Source organism: Schistocerca nitens, chromosome 9, assembly GCF_023898315.1.
Source record: "Schistocerca nitens isolate TAMUIC-IGC-003100 chromosome 9, iqSchNite1.1, whole genome shotgun sequence".
NCBI lineage: Eukaryota > Metazoa > Arthropoda > Insecta > Orthoptera > Acrididae > Schistocerca > Schistocerca nitens.
In genome coordinates, this window is record NC_064622.1 from 164,423,265 (window position 1) to 164,444,460 (window position 21,196).

At 43.6% G+C, this 21,196-nt stretch overlaps 1 protein-coding gene across 1 annotated transcript in view; it reads left to right on the forward strand.

Moving 5' to 3' along the window:
• The window catches only part of LOC126203931 (prickle planar cell polarity protein 3-A), a 1,288,897-nt gene that overhangs the window by 384,783 nt on the left and 882,918 nt on the right, over positions 1-21,196 (forward strand). Inside the window, exon 2 of the mRNA XM_049938328.1 lies at positions 14,844-14,929. Within this exon, the coding sequence (XP_049794285.1) occupies positions 14,844-14,929 (86 nt within the window). The remainder of the gene's footprint in view (positions 1-14,843; positions 14,930-21,196) is intronic.

The window sequence follows — 21,196 nt, forward strand, 5'->3', positions numbered from 1 at the left end:
TCAGGCACAGGGAGAAACATTATTTTGAACGTCAGATTACCTTGCTGTGTCATGAAAAAGGTTGGGACAGTGTTTGTATTTTACAGTGTCTGTATAGACCGATGCAATGTTCCTTCAGACATGCATGCATAACCGAAGCAACACTGCATCGAACGAAGACAGACACTGTAAAATACAGACTCTGCTCTAATGAATATGCTTCTTGTTTTGGAAGCTAATAACGGTTATTAATGTAGATTTTGAAACACTTCATAGATTCCAGCCATGTAATAGATGAATCTTGCATTTTATTGCACAGTAACGCTACACTAAAGTGTTATGTAACTGCAGACATTTTCTTCCGCGTTATTATTTAATATAATGGTTGCCCACTTCACAGTATCCGTACGCTGAAGCGCCAAAGAAACTGACTTAGGCACACTTATTCAAATACAAAAAAATGGTTCAAATGGCTCTGAGCACTATGGGACTTAACATCTGAGGTCATCAGTCCCCTAGAACTTAGAACTACTTAAACCTAACTAACCTAAGGACATCACACACATCCATGCCCGAGGCAGGATTCGAACCTGCGACCGTAGCAGTCACGCGGTTCCAAACTGTAGCGCTTAGAACCGCACGGCCACACCGGCCGGCTATTCAAATACAGATATATGTAAACAAGCAGGTTACGGAACTGCGGTCAGCAACGCACATATAAGACGGGAAGTGTCTGGCGCAGTTGTTAGATCGGTTACTGGTGCTAGAATGGCAGGTTATCAAGATTTGAGTGAGTTTGAGCGTGGTGTTATAGTCGACGCACAAGCGATAGGATACAGCATCGCCGAGCTAGAGATGAAGTGGGGATTTTCCCGTCGGACCATTTCATGAATGTACCGTGAATATCAGGAACCCGATAAAACATCAAGTCTCCGACATCGCTGCGGGCGGTAAAAGATCCTGCAGGAACGAGACCAACGACGACTGAAGAGAATCGGTCAACGTGACAGAAGCGCAACGCTTCCGCAGATTGGTGCAGATTTCAATGCTGGGCCATCAACATGTGTCAGCATTCGAAACTTTCAACGAAACACCACTGATACGGACTTTCGGAGTCGAAGGCCCACTCGTGTACCCTTGATGCCTGCACGACACAAAGGTTTACGCCTCGCCTGGGCCCGTCAACACCAACACTGGACTGTAGCTGACTGGAAACATGTTGCCTGGTCGAACGAGTCTCGTTTCAAATTGTATCGGTCGGATGGACTTGTATGGGTATGGAGACAATCTCATGTACCCATGGACCCTGCATGTCAGCAGGGGACTGTTGAAACTAGTGGAGGCTCGATAATGGTGTAGGGCGTGTATAGTTGAAGTGATATGGGACGCCTGATACGTCTAGATACGACTGTGACAGGTGACACGTACGTAAGCTTCCTATCTGATCACCTGCAAACATTCATGTCCATTGTGCATTCCGACGGACTTGGGGAATTGCAGCAGGGCTATGCGACAACCTACACGTCAAGAATTGCTACAGAGTGGCTCGAGAAGCACACTTCCGCAGCGCACTCAACTCCCCAGACATGAACATTATTGAGCATATCTGGGATGTTTTGCTGTTCAGGAGATATCTCCACCCCCTCGTACTTATGGACAGGCCCTACACGATATTAGGCAGGTGTAACACTTTGGCTCTTCAGTAATATATATATATATATATATATATATATATATATATATATATATATGGCCTGTCGCATTGAGGACTGTAAAAACGTGACTTGCTATCAAGTCCGCTGTAAACACTTGGACCTGCTGCAGCCGGTGTGTCAGAGATGTTGCGTATTTATCCGTAAGTCCTCAAGCAATCTCTAAAGATTGTTGGGAACCGTGAATGCACGAATTTATTTTTTGCTTCACAATGAACACACTATGTTTATCGCAGTTTTTCGGAGTAAAAAAGCAGAGTTGCTACAAAGCACGCGCGTGAATCAGTAACTCTAACTTCACAGTTTTGTTCAGAGGTGAAGTTGATCTTCTATAACGTCTAACCGCAGATCTCCATCAGGGCTGGTTCTCATACTTCTCAGGTGCTGTCCGAGGTACCGATTTTTCTCAGCGTTACAAGTTAATACCATATGTAAAGTCGTTCAGTACGAATTGTAAGTGATCATTGAAATATGGTAGGCTCTTGCTGTAAACACCCTCCATTTTAGGACGCACGGAAGAGTTTCCAGTGATAGGAAGCGAAACACAACTTTCACTAAATAACGGAGTCACCAATCATCCCGCACTCTCTGAGCTTTACAAGGCAACAATGTACAACGTTAGGGTAGCTGTGAACTACCACAAAAAATAACACAAGAGAGTGTATCAACAGGACATGTGGCCTCTAATTTAAGAAGTGTCATCATGATCTCTTCATTAGCAAAAGATTACGCATTAGTCTCCTATTCGGATCTCCAGGAGGGGGATCCACCTAGGGGGAGTTAATCATGAGAAAACAATGGAGTGACAACCAATGGGATAGCGTTTTATGCGTCGGAGCGTGGGATTTCAGAAGTTAGAACGTGATAGAGAAACTAGAAAATCTGAAAGGGGAAATGCAAATGCGCAGTCTAAATGTAGTATATGTCAAAAAAGTGAAATGGAAAGAAAACAAGTATTTCTGGTCAGATGAATATAAGGTTATCGTAACAGCAGCATACAGTGGTGTAACAGGAGTAGCATTCGTTATGAATAGGAAAGTAGGCAGGGAGTGAGCTGCTGTGGACAGTTCACCGATACGGAGCTTCTAAGCAGACTCGACAGTAAACCAGCGTCAGCAGCGACAGTTCAGGTATACATGCTGACGTCGTAAGCAGAAGATGAAGGGAGACACTATATGACACTGAACGAGCAGTTCAGTATGTAAAACCAGATGAAAATCTAATGATCAGAGAAGACTGGAAAGCGGTTGTAAGCGAAGAAATAGGATAAAGGATTACGGGAGAATATGGGGAAATCTATTTGACATGTGTGTACGTGGGCAAAACCACCAGTAGAAAGCTTACGCCAAATCCCTCGAACGATTTCAACCATCTACTTCTACAATTCCATGTAGACAAATATCCCGCAACCCACCGTATGACGAGTGGCGGACGGTACCTTGTACCGCTACTAGTCATTTCCTTTCCACTTTGAGAGAAATACGACTGTCTATATGGCTCTGTACGAGTCGTAATCTCTCTTATCTTCTTGGTCCTTACGCGAATTATACTTTGGCAGCAGTGGAATCGTTTTAGAGTCAATAGCGGTCCTCGAAAAGAATTTCACTTTCCTCCAGTGATTCCTATTTGCGTTCCCGAAGCATCTCCGTAATAGTTCCGTGTTGTTCAAACCTACAGCTAACAAATCTAGCAGCCCGTCTCTGAACTGCTTCGATGTCTTCCTTTAATCCGACCCGGCGCGGATCCCAAACACTCGAATTGTACTCAACAATGGATCGCACTATTGTCCTATATGCGATCTCCTTTACAAGAGAACCACAGTCTCCTAAAGTTCTCCAAGTGAGCCGAAATCGACCAATCGCCTACCATATCACAGTCCTTACATGCTCATTCCATTTCACATTGCTTTGCAATGTTATGCGCAGATATTTAATGGACGTGACTGTGTCAAACAGCACACTACTAATCCTGTAGTCGAACAATATGGGTTTGTTTTTCCTACTCATCTGCATTAACTTACAGTTTCGATATGGAAAAAAAATATTGCTGGGTGGGAACTTCCAGCCTCCTGTTGGGGTGGGGGTGATGACGTGGAGACAGAAAAGGAGAAGGAGAGATGGACAGAGAAGGGGAAGGAAGAGATGGACAGAGAGGCGAGGAAGGAGGAAATGGAATAATAGAAGTTTGGAATAAATACATATCCAGGTTTTTTTATTTTTTTTTTTTAACCGCGGATAGCAAGACGGGGCGGGGCTAGTGTTACTTATTCCGACGTGACTTCTGTAGCCATACTGTTGAGAGACAATTAACGAGAGCAACTCTCAGTCAATTCACGTCATTTAAACTGAATGTGTGGATTCCTGAGATGAATGTGTAACCACCGGATCACGCCGAAGATAATGAAATAGATCTGAAAATCGAAACATTGACTGAAACTTACTGCTAGATGACAACTAAGTGCTACGACGAAACTCGTGCACGTATCATTGCCTTTCAGGGGCCTTGCTCTTACCGACTGAGTTACCCCCGACTGACGCACGACGTGCCTCCACAGATTCTGTGAAATATGGAAAATAGTAAAGAACTTCTGGCAAGACTGAAGCTGTGGGAGGGTAAAGGGGGGGGGGGGGAGGGGGGGGGGGGGGAGACTGAGTCGTACCTTGGTTAGATCAGTCGGTAAGAACGCTCCCTGCGCTAGATAGGCCTTCAGGTCCGTGTCCTGGTCTGGTACAAAGAATTAATTCAACAGGGTGATTCGAAACAGCACGCATTTCGTTGCAGAGTGAAAGATTATCCTTTTCCGTAGATGCAGTACCCCTATGTGCTTTCGCACAAATGATTATTCTGTAAATAAAACACCGGTTCCAAAATTCTATTTCTCGGGCAAGAGCACTCTGGAAGATACTCTCAGAGATTCACTTGTTAATCGGTTTAAAATTCCTGCCGAGAGTTTCCGGTGTCCGTCAGTGACATCAGAATCCGACTGATATAAAAAAGCTAGTATACCTGAATGTTGCGATATCCTAGTTCCTTAACCTCTGCAATGTGCTTGCATCCGGAAGCATTTTCGTGCCGTAGACGAATCGCGATTTCCTCCGCGTCTCGCGCAAACGTGCGGCCTGGTCTCTGGCAGTGCCCTCTTTCGAACATCGCGAATGGTGACTTCGACAGCCGTCAGATGGTTCTGCAGCGGGCGCCTGCGCTGAAACAGGACTGGCAGCGCGCGCCGTAGCGATAGGACCGCACCCTTTGATCACAGTGGCTTGTGCGCATCTCGTTGGAGAGTTCACATCTAATGAATTTGGGATACACTCTTATTTTACAGCGAACCGCGTCGTGTTCAGTAAACGCAGAGAAATATGATACTCATCTGGACTAGGGCTGCAGATAAAGTATCGATACATTAATATTAGTCCAAAAAAATATCGAAATGTATCGAACGTACTCATCTACCCGATATATCGATAACGAAAGAGTTTTATCGGTTACCGATACTTTTAATGTATATGCTTTTTTTTAACAATTTTCGGTAAATATTTGACACAGTTATTTTGAAATTGTAGTGGAACATAGTTTTACTTTCACTGTGTGAAGGAGTCTTACTACTTTCTGAGCTTTCATTACGTCCAATCTTTCTCTTTGACTATGTCAAACAAGTATACGTGACATAAAGAAAAAGACCGATTGCACTGGGCCGTGGCGGTGTGAATGGAATAACAAGACAACCCATGTGAAGAAATAGCACACGAGTTGCGTTAAGAATTGTTATTTCTTCACATCGCCATTCTTCAAAGACAATTGCTGAAAACGACGAACAAAAATCTAAATCACAAGATTGACCTTTGCTGTGGACGGAGATGTGTGAGGGGAACTGCTGACGCAATCGTCCCTCGGTTCTATCAACCGAAACAACAACGTTTAACTTTACCACGCAATTTTGACACCATAACTGCTAGGTCGATGGCGTTTGCAGAAATGAAAGAAATAGGCAAGTCGACAAAAATGTTCCGGACAAATCCGATATGCGACGAAGCAGAACGACAAGCCCGTCGGACACTTTTCAAATGGTTCAGATGGCTCTGAGCACTATGGGACTTAACATCTGAGGTCATCAGTTCCCTATAACTTAGAACTACTTAAACATAAAACTTCCTAGCAGATTGAAACTGTGTGCCGAACCGAGACTCGAACTCGGGACCTTTGCCTTTCGCGGGCAAGTGCTCTACCAACTGAACTACCCAAACTACTTAAACTACCCAAACTACTTAAACATAACTAACCTAAGGACATCACACGCATCCACGCCCGGAGCAGGATTCGAACCTGCGACCTTAGCAGTCGCGTGGTTCCGGACTGAAGCGCCTAGAACCGCTCGGTCACACCGGCCGGCGGACACTTTTCATTGTGCCACTTACCTGCACTTACCACAGCAGCAAAGTGGTTATCGCCAAGCGTAAATGCGCGGGATTAGCCGAGCGGTCTCGGGCGCTGCAGTCATGGACTGCGCGGCTGATCCCGGCGGAGGTTCGAGTCCTCCATCGGGCATGGGTGTGTGTGTTTGTCCTTAGGATAATTTAGGTTAAGTTGTATGTAAGCTTAGGGACTGATGACCTTAGCAGTTAAGTCCCATAAGATTTCACACACTTCGCCAAGCGTGAACGTGCATCGTTATCCTTACAATTCTTGCTCTAAGAGGGATAAGCAGGTTGCTAGCCTGTTGATGTACAGAATAACAGATAACAATAAATCAATATTTAAATATACAGCTCTAAAACTGACAGTATATTTACAATGTGCAGACGATATTTTTGTTGGCCGATACTTCGATTTTGTTCCGCCGATAAACCGTTTATCGATAATTTTTTCGATATATCGGTTCCCATGATGATATTTATTTTAAATATAAATATCTCGGTTTCCCGCCATTTTTTAAAAACATCAACAATACTAATCTGGACATTTCATCTACTTGCTTGTTGCACTCTTTAGTTACTGTGTTCTAGTAGACGAAATCATTTCAAGAGCTGAATGCATTCAGTCGTGTTCTTGAGGGAAATATTGTAGTCGTCCTCGAACACCTTGAGGAATGGGATGATGTCCGCTGTTATAACTTTACACGGGACATGCTTCATTATCAACACCACACTCGCCCTTAATAGACACCAGCGACTTTCCCTCTTGGTTGTTCTCTACATCGTCGTACTAATTAGGCATGAGCGCGTTGACACATCATCCAGCAAAGTGTCCCAGCTCTTTAGAACAAAAATTTCAGCTACTTACTTCGCTCTCCTGATTCTACTTCATCTTTCCTTTTTAAAAAAAGTATGAAAAGTGATTGTAAGGCTGAGACCTAAAACAATCGCAACAAATATTTCCATTGTCTAAGTTAGAACCGGATTGGTTGTATGGAAGTGCAGCTACTCACGGAGGTCCAGTGAGGGCTGTAACTAGCGTATGGCAGCGAAACATGTTAGATAAGCTAATGCAGTAATACGAAATCGACTTACGCTGGAAAAATTTGTTTCCACTTTTGGCCACCAGGTTCAAATCTGGCACTGTACAGCATTTTGATGGTGAAAGTGTTATGATTTGGACAACTTTCTGCTCTAAATGTAAATCACACTTTGCTTGGCTGAACATTAGAAACATTGCAAGAGACAAAACTGATTGGAGTGTATGAGAACATCGGGGACGAAAATCTAATTTTTCAACAAGATAATACATCTGTCCATGTTTCTGCTACAACCAAAACGTGGTGTGAAGATAATACATCGCTACCTTGCCCTGCCTGCACGTAGCCTGGATTTGAACCACCTGGCAAATCTTTGGGACCTACTTGCACGGCGTGTTTATCGATTGGAAGGCAATTTCAGGTCGTATGTGAGCTGGAAAGAGTGATACGAGAAGAACAGGCTACAATTTCACTGCAGGAACCACGAACCTTACGAAAATCAGTGCCGAAGAGAATGTTTGAGGTAATTAGGAAGAACGGAGGTTGGGAAAAATATTAACAATGCGATAACACAACAGGATAGCGAGCGCCTTTATACCAGTTTCCATTAATGAAGTGCTAACGCCTTATTTTGTTACTCATATTATGAAAGAAACTATGTAATTTCGTCATTATTGCTTATGTCTTATACGTATCTACTTCTTTCATAATAAATTCGACACATGAATGTGTCAAACATGGTATATTACGAAACTTCCTGGCAGATTAAAACTGTGTGCCCGACCGAGACTCGAACTCGGGACCTTTGCCTTTCGCGGGCAAGTGCTCTACCATCTGAGCTACCGAAGCACGACTCACGCCCGGTACTCACAGCTTTACTTCTGCCAGTATCTCGCCTCCTACCTTCCAAACTTTACAGAAGTTCTCCGCTATATCCTTTCTTTCAGGAGTGCTAGTTCTGCAAGGTTCGCAGGAGAACTTCTGTAAAGTTTGGAAGGTATGAGGCGAGATACTGGCAGAAGTAAAGCTGTGAGTACCGGGCGTGAGTCGTGCTTCGGTAGCTCAGATGGTAGAGCACTTGCCCGCGAAAGGCAAAGGTCCCGAGTTCGAGTCTCGGTCGGGCACACAGTTTTAATCTGCCAGGAAGTTTCATATCAGCGCACACTCCGCTGCAGAGTGAAAATCTCATTCTGGAAACATCCCCCAGGCTGTGGCTAAGCCATGTCTCCGCAATATCCTTTCTTTCAGGAGTGCTAGTTCTGCAGGGTTCGCAGGAGAGCTTCTGTAATGTTGGGAAGGTAGGAGACGAGATACTGGCAGAAGTAAAGCTGTGAGTTCCGGGCGTGAGTCGTGCTTCGGTAGCTCAGATGGTAGAGCACTTGCCCGCGAAAGGCAAAGGTCCCGAGTTCGAGTCTCGATCGGGCACACAGTTTTAATCTGCCAGGAAGTTTCATATCAGCGCACACTCCGCTGCAGGGTGAAAATCTCATTATGGTTTATTACTTTCGTAGGATAGCTGCCTTTGAAGTGATTTACATTACTGTATCTGACCAAGTCCTGCATGTTCTATAAATCTGGACGAAATCGGTGATGACCAGCAGGCGCGGTGCTCTTGTGAGAGGAGAGAGCTCCACGGCTCCTCGTAGGTATTTATTGAACAAAATTGTTTTTCGAGATTGATTGCAGAGCTTATCTCAAAAGTAATAAATATTGTTCGTTAACTTCGTTGAGCAAGACGTAATACAGATGAAAAAATGTATGTCAGAAAAATTAATGGACTGAATTTTAAGTCGTAGTGTCCAATACACAAGAAAGGAAACAGAATGGAATGTGGAAATTACAGAGGAATTAGTTTGCTGAACATAACATACGAGGGCAGTTCAATAAGTAATGCAACACATTTTTTTTCTGAAACAGGGGTTGTTTTATTCAGCATTGAAATACACCAGGTTATTCCCCAATCTTTTAGCTACACAACACTATTTTTCAACGTAATCTCCATTCAGTGCTACGGCCTTACGCCACCTTGAAATGAGGGCCTGTATGCCTGCACGGTACCATTCCACTGGTCGATGTCGGAGCCAACGTCGTACTGCATCAATAACTTCTTCATCATCCGCGTAGTGCCTCCCACGGATTGCGTCCTTCATTGGGCCAAACATATGGAAATCCGACGGTGCGAGATCGGGGCTGTAGGGTGCATGAGGAAGAACAGTCCACTGAAGTTTTGTGAGCTCCTCTCGGGTGCGAAGACTTGTGTGAGGTCTTGCGTTGTCATGAAGAAGGAGAAGTTCGTTCAGATTTTTGTGCCTTCGAAAACGCTGAAGTCGTTTCTTCAATTTCTGAAGAGTAGCACAATACACTTCAGAGTTGATCGTTTGACCATGGGGAAGGACATCGAACAGAATAACCCCTTCAGCGTCCCAGAAGACTGTAACCATCACTTTACCGGCTGAGGGTATGGCTTTAAACTTTTTCTTGGTAGGGGAGTGGGTGCGGCGCCACTCCATTGATTGCTGTTTTGTTTCAGGTTCGAAGTGATGAACCCATGTTTCATCGCCTGTAACAATCTTTGACAAGAAATTGTCACCCTCAGCCACACGACGAGCAAGCAATTCTGCACAGATGGTTCTCCTTTGCTCTTTATGGTGTTCGGTTAGACAACGAGGGACCCAGCGGGAACAAACCTTTGAAAATCCCAACTGGTGAACAATTGTGACAGCACTACCAACAGGGATGTCAAGTTGAGCACTGAGTTGTTTGATGGTGATCCGTCGATCATCTCGAACGAGTGTGTTCGCACGCTCCGCCATTGCAGGAGTCACAGCTGTGCACGGCCGGCCCGCACGCGGGAGATCAGACAGTCTTGCTTGACCTTGCGGCGATGATGACACACGCTTTGCCCAACGACTCACCGTGCTTTTGTCCACTGCCAGATCACCGTAGACATTCTGCAAGCGCCTATGAATATCTGAGATGCCCTGGTTTTCCGCCAAAAGAAACTCGATCACTGCCCGTTGTTTGCAACGCACATCCGTTACAGACGCCATTTTAACAGCTCCGTACAGCGCTGCCACCTGTCGGAAGTCAATGAAACTATACGAGACGAAGCGGGAATGTTTGAAAATATTCCACAAGAAATTTCCGGTTTTTTCAACCAAAATTGGCCGAGAAAAAAATGTGTTGCATTACTTATTGAACTGCCCTCGTACAAAATCCTCACAGTGATCATTCTGGAAAAACTTAAACCTTATGCAGAAAACGTTATTCAAGATTACCAGGCTGGATTTCGAACAAACCGCTCCACAACTGTTAATTTGTTTACTACACGACAGATCTTTGAGAAATACTGGGAATTTAACAAAACCATCCACTGTCTCTTCATTAAAAAATGTTCAAATGTGTGTGAAATCTTATGGGACTTAACCGCTGAGGTCATCAGTCCCTAAGCTTACACTCTACTTAACCTAAATTATCCTAAGGACAAACATGAACACCCATGCCCGAGTGAGGATTCGAATCTCCGCCGGGACCATGTCTCTTCATTGACTTCCAGCGAGTCTACGACAGCATCCACAGAAGTGGCCTCTACAACACATTACGAGAATTTAGTATACCCAGTAAAATCATTAGGATAATACAACTGTGCATGGATGGCTCCCAGGCAGCAGTGAAGTTCAGAGGATCCATATCCCCCGCCTTTCCAATTAAAACAGGCTTACGACAGGGAGACGCTCTTTCATGTGTCCTCTTCAACCTTGCATTAGAGAAAGTGTTTCGGGAGAGTAATTTACATCTATACAATCGTCTCCGATTCGAACACAGTGAAGTAAAACTCCTGGCTTATGCAGATGATATAGTATTGCTGAGTGAAACTGAAAAATAACTGAAAGACAAGTACAGGTCTCTCAGGCACAGTGCCAGCATAATGGGGCTTTTGATCAACCAAGAGAAAACCTAATATATGGGAATAGGTCGAGTCATAAACCCAAATCCTTACTTTGAAACTGATCAGCATTTTAAATTCAGAAAAGTTCTTCAGTTTAAATACCTTGGATCACGTTTCAACAGTAAAAATATCATTACGATAGATATAAATGAAAGAATAGCCTCAGGGTCAAGATGTTTGTACTCACTAAGCAACCCACTCAAAAGTAAAGGTTTGTCAATCACCACAAAGATGAATATATACAACACTATCATCTCCCCCATAGTACTGTACGGTTCAGAAAGCTGGACGCTTACAAACAATGAAAGAGAGAAACTGAATGTCTTCGAAAGAAAAGTAATGAGAAAAATCTGGGGACCTGTGTTGGAGAATGGCGTATGGAGAATTCGAAAGAACAATGAAATTTATCAGTTAATGAAGCAACCCACTAGCATCCAGAAATTAAAAAGTAGGAGACTGCAATGGGCTGGACACGTGGCTAGAATGGAAAGCAACAGAATCACCAAGAAAGCATTTGAATGAAATCTCCAGGCAGCAAGACCATTGGTCCGACCCCGTGCAGGGCGGAAAGATGACATACAGAAGGACATCGCAGCATTAGGGATTTCCGCAGGGTGGAGCGAGGCTGCGAGAGATAGGCCGTGGAAGCAGACCGTGGATGCAGCGCGCGGTGTACAGGGCCTGTGATCGCTGAGAAGCGAATCGTAATCACACATTTCTCCGTGTTAACTGCCGTTCCTCGAAATGAGCTGCTATTTACAAGACAATCACGAGAAAGATGACCGTTATTCTGACCTAGTCTGCAGTGTAAGGAGCTGCTTCTGTCACGGCTGCGGTGGGATGCCGCCGCCAGAAGTGACCGACTGCGGACGGTGGGAGATGTGTTGGGCATCAGTCAAGGCGCCGCTCACGTCATCATGACAGGGCATCTCAGGTTCCAGAAAACCTGTGATCAGTGGTTCCGCACAGCACGACGGAGGAGCAGAAACTGAACAGAATGTCGACGTCGCTGCAGCGTCTAGAACGCCAGGATAGCAGAAAGATTAACTTTCTAAAAACGTAGGTGGAAATGACTGAAAGGATTCCCTCATTTTATATGCTCCCATAGCTGCAGTTTGCAGAATTGTGTTCACAAGCTCACAGCTATTTGAAATATTAATGTTGTGCCCTGCCTACTCGTCGAATATGGGGTGCCTAGGAAACCTGATTCTCGGATCGTTAGGCAAGAATTCAAGCAAATTGCATTAATGAAGTTCATTACAAAAGGAAATGATTGCAATACTTAACTTTGTGAGATACAGATGTGTCGCGAGCAAAGGGCGACAGGCAAACACAAGCAAACTCTTCAGTATATACAAGTCGTAATACAAGTGAAATAATACAGTTCCTAAGCCGCTGCTGTAGCGTTCGTAGAACGGCTTGTATACAACTCGGCGGAACGGCGCTTATGTTCTCTTCGCCTCGACACCGCCGCTATCTCGGGTGCCGTGCGAGACAGGAGTCGGTCAGCGTATTACTGGCAGACGTCTTCACAGCCAGCCCTCTCTGCTGTGACGTTTTTGACCGTCGTGCCGGCGCGTACTGTACGCCGAAACAATTAATAATGATGGTTGTGAATGTTCGTTGATCTCGAAGTTCATGCAACGACTGCGTTGCACAGGTATTTTTGAACAAATGCTATTCAGATGATGATTTTATCTGAACTGAAAATGTAGTAAGCATCGATGTACATAAATTATATTACAAAAATAGCTGTTCGTGGTCACGCGTTGCTGTGGCTCAGTCGTTAAACGGAAAAGAAAGAAAAGAGAAAGCACACGTTTCTAATATTCATTGGATTTAATAGATGCTCTAATCACCTTCTCCTCCTACCCTCTCTTTCTCCGTGTCCTCCTCCTCCCCCCCCCCCTTCTACGTCCATCTTCTCCTCATCCTCTGCACGTCCACTTCTCCTCCCCCACCCTCTCCATCTCCTCCTATCCCCTCTCTCTGGTTATCACCTCCGACCCCGTTTCTTTGTCCATCTTCTCCTCCCCCCTCTCTCTAAATTTGAGCCATGTCTATTATTATTACAAATTCAGATTCCATAGTAGTATTCTAATCATAAGCCGATAAGGCATAAACAGAACCTTCCTGTTTACTAACAACGATTCACGGTACGCACCGGTGTGCCATATCGGTACCTCTGACGAAGGGGGCGGGGCGAAACAGAACTCCAAATTTTGAGAAGTGATACGATAGAACTTCTGCGGTTGAAGCGATGTGAAACAAATGCTATTTTCACGCTTCTAAAATGCTCCGGAAAGTGTTAAAATAGCGTTTTAAGATATCTAAATTTCAAGAACTTCCCCCGGAACTTCACTGTATTGGAAACAACTTTTTTACAAATCAATATATATATATTCCAATACTGTGAGGTTGTGAAGTTCCGGGGGAAGTTTTTGAAATTTAGATCTCTTAAAACGATACTTTTAAAACTTTTATATATAAAGGGGATATATATATTTCGAAACTTTCTGTGAAGACCATTTGGAGTGTCAATATTCTGAACAAACGAACATTTACATTTTTATTTATATGTAAATGTTCCTTTGCAGAAAATAGTAAATCTCTGAATGTACTTTACCGATTCCTATGACATTTTGACACCACGTTGCATTCTAATACAAGTATGTTTTATATATGTTCTGGAGCGACATGAGGTGTATACAGGGAGCTTCACTGATCGTGACCGGTCCAAATATGTCAGTAAATAAGCGTCAAACGAAAAAACTATAAAGAACGAAACTTGTGTAGCTTAAAGGGGGAAACCAGATGGCGCTATGGTTGGCCCGCTCGATGGCGCTCCCATAGGTCAAACGGATATCAACTGCCTTTTTTAAAACTAGGAAACCCCGTTTTTTATTACATATTCGTGTAGTACGAAAAGAAATATGAATGTTTTAGTTGGACCACTTTTTTCGCTTTGTGATAGATGGCGCTGTAATAGTCACAAACATATGGCTCACAATTTTAGACGAACAGTTGGTAACTCTTAGGTTTTTAAAATTAAAATACAGAACGTAGGTACGTTTGAACATTTTATTTCGTTTGTTCCAATGTCATACACGTTCCCTTGTGAACTTATCATTTCTGAGAACGCATGCTGTTACAGCGTGATTACATGTAAATACCGCATTAATGCAATAAATGCTCAAAATGATGTCCGTCAACCTCAATGCATTTGGCAATACGTGTAACGACATTCCTCCCAACAGCGAGTAGTTCGCCAACCATAGCGCCATCTGGTTTCGTTCTTTGTAGTTTTTTATTTTGATGCTTATTTCGTGAGATATTTGGTCCAGTCACTATCAATGGGCCACCGTGTATAAATTACGTTTTAATATATTATGTATGTGTATATTGCATATGTTTATAGGCTACCTTCCATGGTGACCCAGCAGGTACATAAAAATGCAACGGTATGTCAGAATTGCAGAGGAATTGGTGAAGAATTTTCGGTGATACACAATTGTGAACAGACTAACATTTCCTTTTCATTTATATGGCTGTTTTAATATTATAGTAATATATTATTTCTGTTTTTGAAATCTTAGGCATCTGTGACTCGTCAGAAGTAGCGGTAACGGCAAGTTACATCTGGAGGGAGGAGGTTGCAAGTAACAAAGTGTGATCCCCCCTCCCTGGAACCGCACCAGGTGGTGCGGCATGAGGCCAGTTCTGACAGGATCGCTCTCCTCTCGTGTTGCAGGGCGTGCTGGTGCAGGAGGTGGACGAGGGCCAGCCGTGTCTCGAGTGCCAGGAGAAGTGCCCCGGCTTCACGCCGCACGTCTGGCGGTGAGTACGAGCACTAGCGCTAGTGTTAGCCTGCCTGAGTGTTGTCTGTCTCTCTCTGTATGCGGGGGGCCCGGCACTGTCCCTGGCCGGCCTGCCAATGCCGCCGCTGGACAGCTGGCGCCTCTGGCGGGCCGCAGCGGAAGCGACGCTCGCCTCCCCTCTGACGGTGCTCCTGCTGCACTTTCGGCGCAAAGCCACCCGTTGTCTGCCGAGCTGACGCTACTTCGTACGATATAACATCACCGTTACTCTGTCTCCCCAATGCGTTGACGACAGACCATTGTTACACTAAACGATTTTATACAAGAGGCTTTGTGACGGCTATGCAGGAAGGTGTAGCTCGCAAAGCTCGCAAACGTTGAGCGAGTCCTCGTCATTGTTCCGAAGGGGCAACCTCCTCAGTTGCCTTGTTTTATGAAGTTTCCTATCTGCAGCAAGTAGTTAGACATTTTTTGCTTCAGCTGATGCTTTGTTTATTCAACTACTGCTGTTGCGGTACTCTAGTTCATTTTGAACGTCTAATTTATTGGAGATACTGACATATCCTTCCGTTGCACACTCGCTAGCAACAGCTTAAAAGCTAAACGAGACAAGCGTTGTCGTCAGCTGTTTGTGTGTGCGCTCCCCCTACGGCGAGGTGGCCGTTCACAACACAGCACCCATCGCTAGAATACTCCCCTCCCCTCTCTGTCTGCCGTCCGTGCAACTAACAGGTAAGGCTTTTTATGCGCACTCTAACCAAAGGCGTTACGACTGTAAATTACTTTTAAAAGTGTAGTGTTGTTGCATTAATTTGTTCTGAAAGCGGTGCTGATATCCAAGATAATAAAAGCGGGTTAAAAGCTGTGAGCTATCTGGGGAAGTTATCATTGCATTACTGAGCAACTGTTTCACCAGGTATCCAGTCCAGTTTACCAAATTGCCAACCAGACTAACATTAATTATAACCTTCTAATATACCGAGCGATGTGGCGCAGTGGTTAGCACACTGGACTCGCATTCGGAAGGACGACGGTTCAATCCCGCGTCCGACCATCCTGATTTAGGTTTTCCGTGATTTCCCTAAATCGCTCCAGGCAAATGCCGGGATGGTTCCTTTGAAAGGGCACGGCCGACTTCCTTCCCCATCCTTCCCTAACCCTATGAGACCGATAACCTCGCTGTTTGGTCTCTTCCCCCAAACAACCAACCAACCAACCTTCTAATAGTCATCTTACGACAACCAGTGATATATATATATATATATATATATATATATATATATATATATATATATAGAATTTAAATAAATCAGTTTATATTTAGACATTTATTTTAATATTGATCATTGTACCGTTAAAATTTCAGCATATTAAACTTGATTCATAACTAATTTGGTGCCTTATTTATGATTGTGAAAATGTGAGTTTGTAATCTTACGGAACACATACAACACTGCATTCATAAAATAACACACGAAGAACGTTGAAACATTTGCAAGAGGAAATTAACCAAAACCAACCGATTCAATTTTCACCCAAAGAAGTTACGTTCGTAGCGCAATCCTGTCCGTCATGAAATTACCACACACTGGTATACTAAATTCATACTAACTCTCTGTGAAATCTTCCCGAAAAGAATAGCTGAGGGCTACTTTGATGATTACACCACATGCTTCACGTGGTCAACTTCGTTTACACAAAGCGTGTAACTCCAGAATAATTTTGATGATTAAAATAAATTACATCGAAACGCAATTTACAAAAGAAAAACCTCGAACTGGTTAATATCGTCTTACTATTAACCTGATGGGTAAAAAAATGGTTCAAATGGCTCTGAGCACTATGGGACTCAACTGCTGTGGTCATAAGTCCCCTAGAACTTAGAACTACTTAAACCTAACTAACCTAAGGACATCACACACATCCATGCCCGAGGCAGGATTCGAACCTGCGACCGTAGCGGTCGTGCGGTTCCAGACTGTAGCACCTTTAGCCGCTCGGCCACTCCGGCCGGCCCTGATGGGTCAAACAACTGTATAAGCACGTGGTACTGGTCTCACAAAGTACACCCCACGTGGGTTGAACATAAAGACAAGTTGCTATATTGAAAAATATTGTCAAGACGAGACGTTATAATCTCACGCACATTCGCATTTAAGATTGATGATCTTAGTTAGAGTTACTGATCAACACGTGGTTCCACTTTACTCACAAAGTATTGCAAAAGCAACTACCGGAAGATATTCTGAACTTCACACTCGAATTACACTGCGTTGCAATTTAAGATAACAGTAGATATTTTAGATGTAAACCTGAAATAAAGGTGATTAAATTTTCAGTTAGGCTGAACTTAAGAAATCCATTGTTCTACGGACTTCGCAGAGACGCGCTTAGCCGGAGATCTTACCACTTCAGACGCTCGCCGCGGACAGACTGCCCGTGGGCCCCTACCGAGGGTGCTTCCAGATACAAAACGGAAGTGACCAGAGAGGCAGCCGGCCGCGGTGGTCTAGCGGTTCTAGGCTCTCAGTCCGGAACCGCGCGACTGCTACGGTCGCAGGTTCGAATCCTGCCTCGGGCATGGATGTGTGTGATGTCCTTAGGTTGGTTATGTTTAAGTAGTTCTAAGTTCTAGGGGACTGATGACCACAGATGTTAAGTCCCATAGTGCTCAGAGCCATTTGAACCAGAGAGGCAGCTTCCTATACCAACATGACAAGGACGGACAGGACCATACTAAGAATAGAAACCTCTTTGCTTTTATAAAGCGTAGCTACCTGTTCCGACGTTGGTCCTACTGTTCTCTAGCAGACAGGCTTGTCTGCTACCATCAAGCATGCAACTAGAAATACATTTGCTCATTCATCTTTTCACACAAAAAGGAAGGGGGATGACAGTATCTTATCATATACAGTATATAAAAGAAAGCGGGTGTAGGTTCCGTATGAGACTATGTGACATGAATTACATATAAACTGCGTTTTAAAGTGTAGTAGTGTGACAGATCGTACTTGATTATGTGTAAAAGTAACACGTTCCACTGCTCAGTCTCCTCCCAGATAGTCAGAAACACCACAGTAAATTTAGAAGTGGAATGTATGCCGTAAATATCAACAGTTTTAAGAAATTAACATGAAACGAATCCAACAGAGACCTTTCAAAAGCATTTTTTAGTAAGCGATTGGTCTCGGTCAAACATAGCAAGACTTAAATTTTAATAGAGTGACGTTAAAAAAATAGCTGTTTCAAAAAATCGATTGAAATTGGAAGCAGAGAAAATGGTGTTTGGAACGGTTCGATTGTTAAAGTATACTTTCAACAGCAATCACCATGTTGCACGATGCAATTTCTAAATAATATCAAAGTTGTGCACAGCGAACAGAAGAGATTTTATTACGACTAGAGTGCAGAAAGTATGACGTTGGCAGACGCAGTATTCATTCATTTTATTCGTGACGTATTTCAAGGACTGAGGGTTTTCGTCAGGTAGAGAACTGAAGTCGGCATGGCGAGTAGGTTGGGGACAGCGATAACAGTTAGTTACGCATTGTAATGAAACATCGAATCGGTGCTGTCATTGTCCAGGCGCCATCGTTTCTACACGTATAGAAATGCGGTAACATTTCGTTTCCTTCATATCTTCAACTATTTGGCCTCCATTCGCCTTGTAAATAAAATAAATAAGTATTGTGACAATCAAGGAAGTATTTTAAGTATATCCATTTTACAGCGATTGTGGAAAAGCTTGTAACTGAAAACAGCTATTTCGCATACCAGTTACTTTTCTATCAGTATTTACTGTGCTAGATTCGTTCCGATACCAAATTCCCATTACGTTTTACGTCGTTTTGTGGGTGTTACACTGGAATCGTTACCCTGGCCACTAAACACGCTCTAGCCTGAGCCGTCTGTTCTGTCTGTGACAACCTACAGTCGTAAAGTTACTGAAATCTTGTTTCTTAGCAAATCCTTCCACAGATTTAGTGTAGTTTCCTTTGGATCTGTTCTCCCCTAACACAATGAGAAACAGAGTTTCTAGAGCAGGTGTGAGCAAATAGCGGCCCGCTATTGGTTTTTTGAGGCCCATTAAGACAGTCCGGGTTTTTATATAAGAAATTATAACTTTTCTGAAATACAAAGTAAACTAATGCATGCAATCTTTTAAAAGGTGCGGCCCTTCACTAACCTCTGCTTCCACAAAGTGGCCCCTGAGCCATAACTATTGGCCACCGTGTCCTAGAGCACTGAAGATTCCGAACTTCGCAGCTATACACGATAATGGGAAATTTGAAAGATATCAGAGGTCTGTGCTCGACAGACGTGGGGAACGGAATCTGGAGAATTGTTGAAATGTAGTGGGAAAGCATAAACTATGCACCAAACGCAAATGACTAAAAATAAGGGATCGTTTAAACTTCTGTCAGTGTTATTTACTCAAGAGAAGTAAAAAATTGCTATGGCGAGTTTTGACATATTGCACCATCTGCGTCAATGCATTTCGGTAGTTGTGTCATAACTTGACCATGACTTAAGCCCACCGTCAGGACGTGAGGAACAGCTTGTTTCATCAGTTACTTAAGTGTATTTACTGCAGATAAGCAAGTAATCACGAAACAAAGAAATGGCGAGAATGGTAAAAATTGAGAGATATTTCCGCCACCGAACCACTGGTTACGACAGTACGATCTGCATGTTATACCGCCGTGTTATACCGCCGCTTCTGCTCATATTACATTAAAAAATGGCAGAGAGTAGATAGTCGAATAATGTAAAACCTGTAGTACCGTAAATCACAGTATGCGTGGTATAATGGGCCAGAATGGACAACTTCAACTATTTCATATGCGAAAGGGTATAATACTGTAGTTGGTTACGCTTTTGTTTTGCGAACGACTGTAGTTATAGTGACGCAAAGTACGATATTTTATTTATTTCCATACCTGTTTTTTCATGCATCTCCATTACACGACAAATCAAACCGTTATTACTCAATACTGAATAAAATGATACCGTTAATGGAATGTTTGAAATCCATACAACGTCGGTAAAGGTAAATGTGTGTATTCCGCACGATGAGTGTCATTTATTCAAGTGGAAAATATATCTGTCCTTAAGGAAAATGAAGAGAAGTTGAAGGATATCTCACGTAGACATTCTTCGGCTTGAAATTACACGAACGGTCGTCTGAAACTCTAAATAGCCTCCGCAATCCAGCTTACTTTCTTTCCGATGTGCAATGAGTCTCCTGACATACTTCACTACAATATCTGAAAGATTCACCATTATTTGTGTTTCCGTATTGCCAAAAGCGCACCTAACTAGCAAAATTTGCGAGGAACTGTTTTCATCCTGCTGAGTGTGAATCGTCAAAAGCGTCAGCACTGTGTATCAGCCAAAACACTTTGTACAGAAATAGACGTAGCTAAAGAATTCAGATGTGAGACATCGTTCCGCTATTGAAATGAATTCACAGAAAGTGCCGCGGTATAGTTGCCTAAACTTCTCCAGTGCACTCGCCCGCTGTTACACGCCTGCAAGTAGCGGCAGCCAACAAGACGCCATTGGCTTGCGTGCAGTCTGCACTTCAGGCGTTCACTGATTCTGATTCTTGTGGTAGCTTCCCTGTGTGCAGTCGTCGTAGAGAATACACGGTAATATCGTAATTCAGTGACATGATATATTTTAAAAAGAATGTTGCTCAGTATAATGAAATATTGTACGCATGTTGTCCTCAATGCGATGATTGGTTTGAACAGAGAAACGTTTTTCTCCTGGACATTGTTTACTCTTGCCTTCCTCCACATGAAAAGTTATTTATCCCATCCAGCTATTTAGTGGCGACCAAACAAGGAGCAAGAGTCGTATGGCATTTTTGGCTGGGAAACACCCAGTGGTGTGATCAGACACCTTATCAGAAAGAGTTTAGTTCCTCTGCGCAAAAGGGCCCCTATTGTCGCGGTGTGTGAATGTTGTGTCGAGGATAGGCAATGAATGTCTGTAGAGAGTTGGGCCGTGTTTGTGTTACGTGATGATGAGAGGAAAGAGAGAGAGAGAGAGAGAGAGAGAGAGAGAGAGAGAGAGAGATCCGTTGTCGACGTATAGTTTAACTCCTGTCGAATAGATCCAAAGGGTCCGCCGAGTTTAACGTCTCCATACGATTAATAGTGTCACACGCCCTTTACACCATTTACCGTCAAAATACTGGTGGCGAAAAGATTTTCCACCAGCAGGATGTGAACCGGCTGCATGTGAGGCGAGCGCCACCGCCGAGCAATGCGTTAGTGAC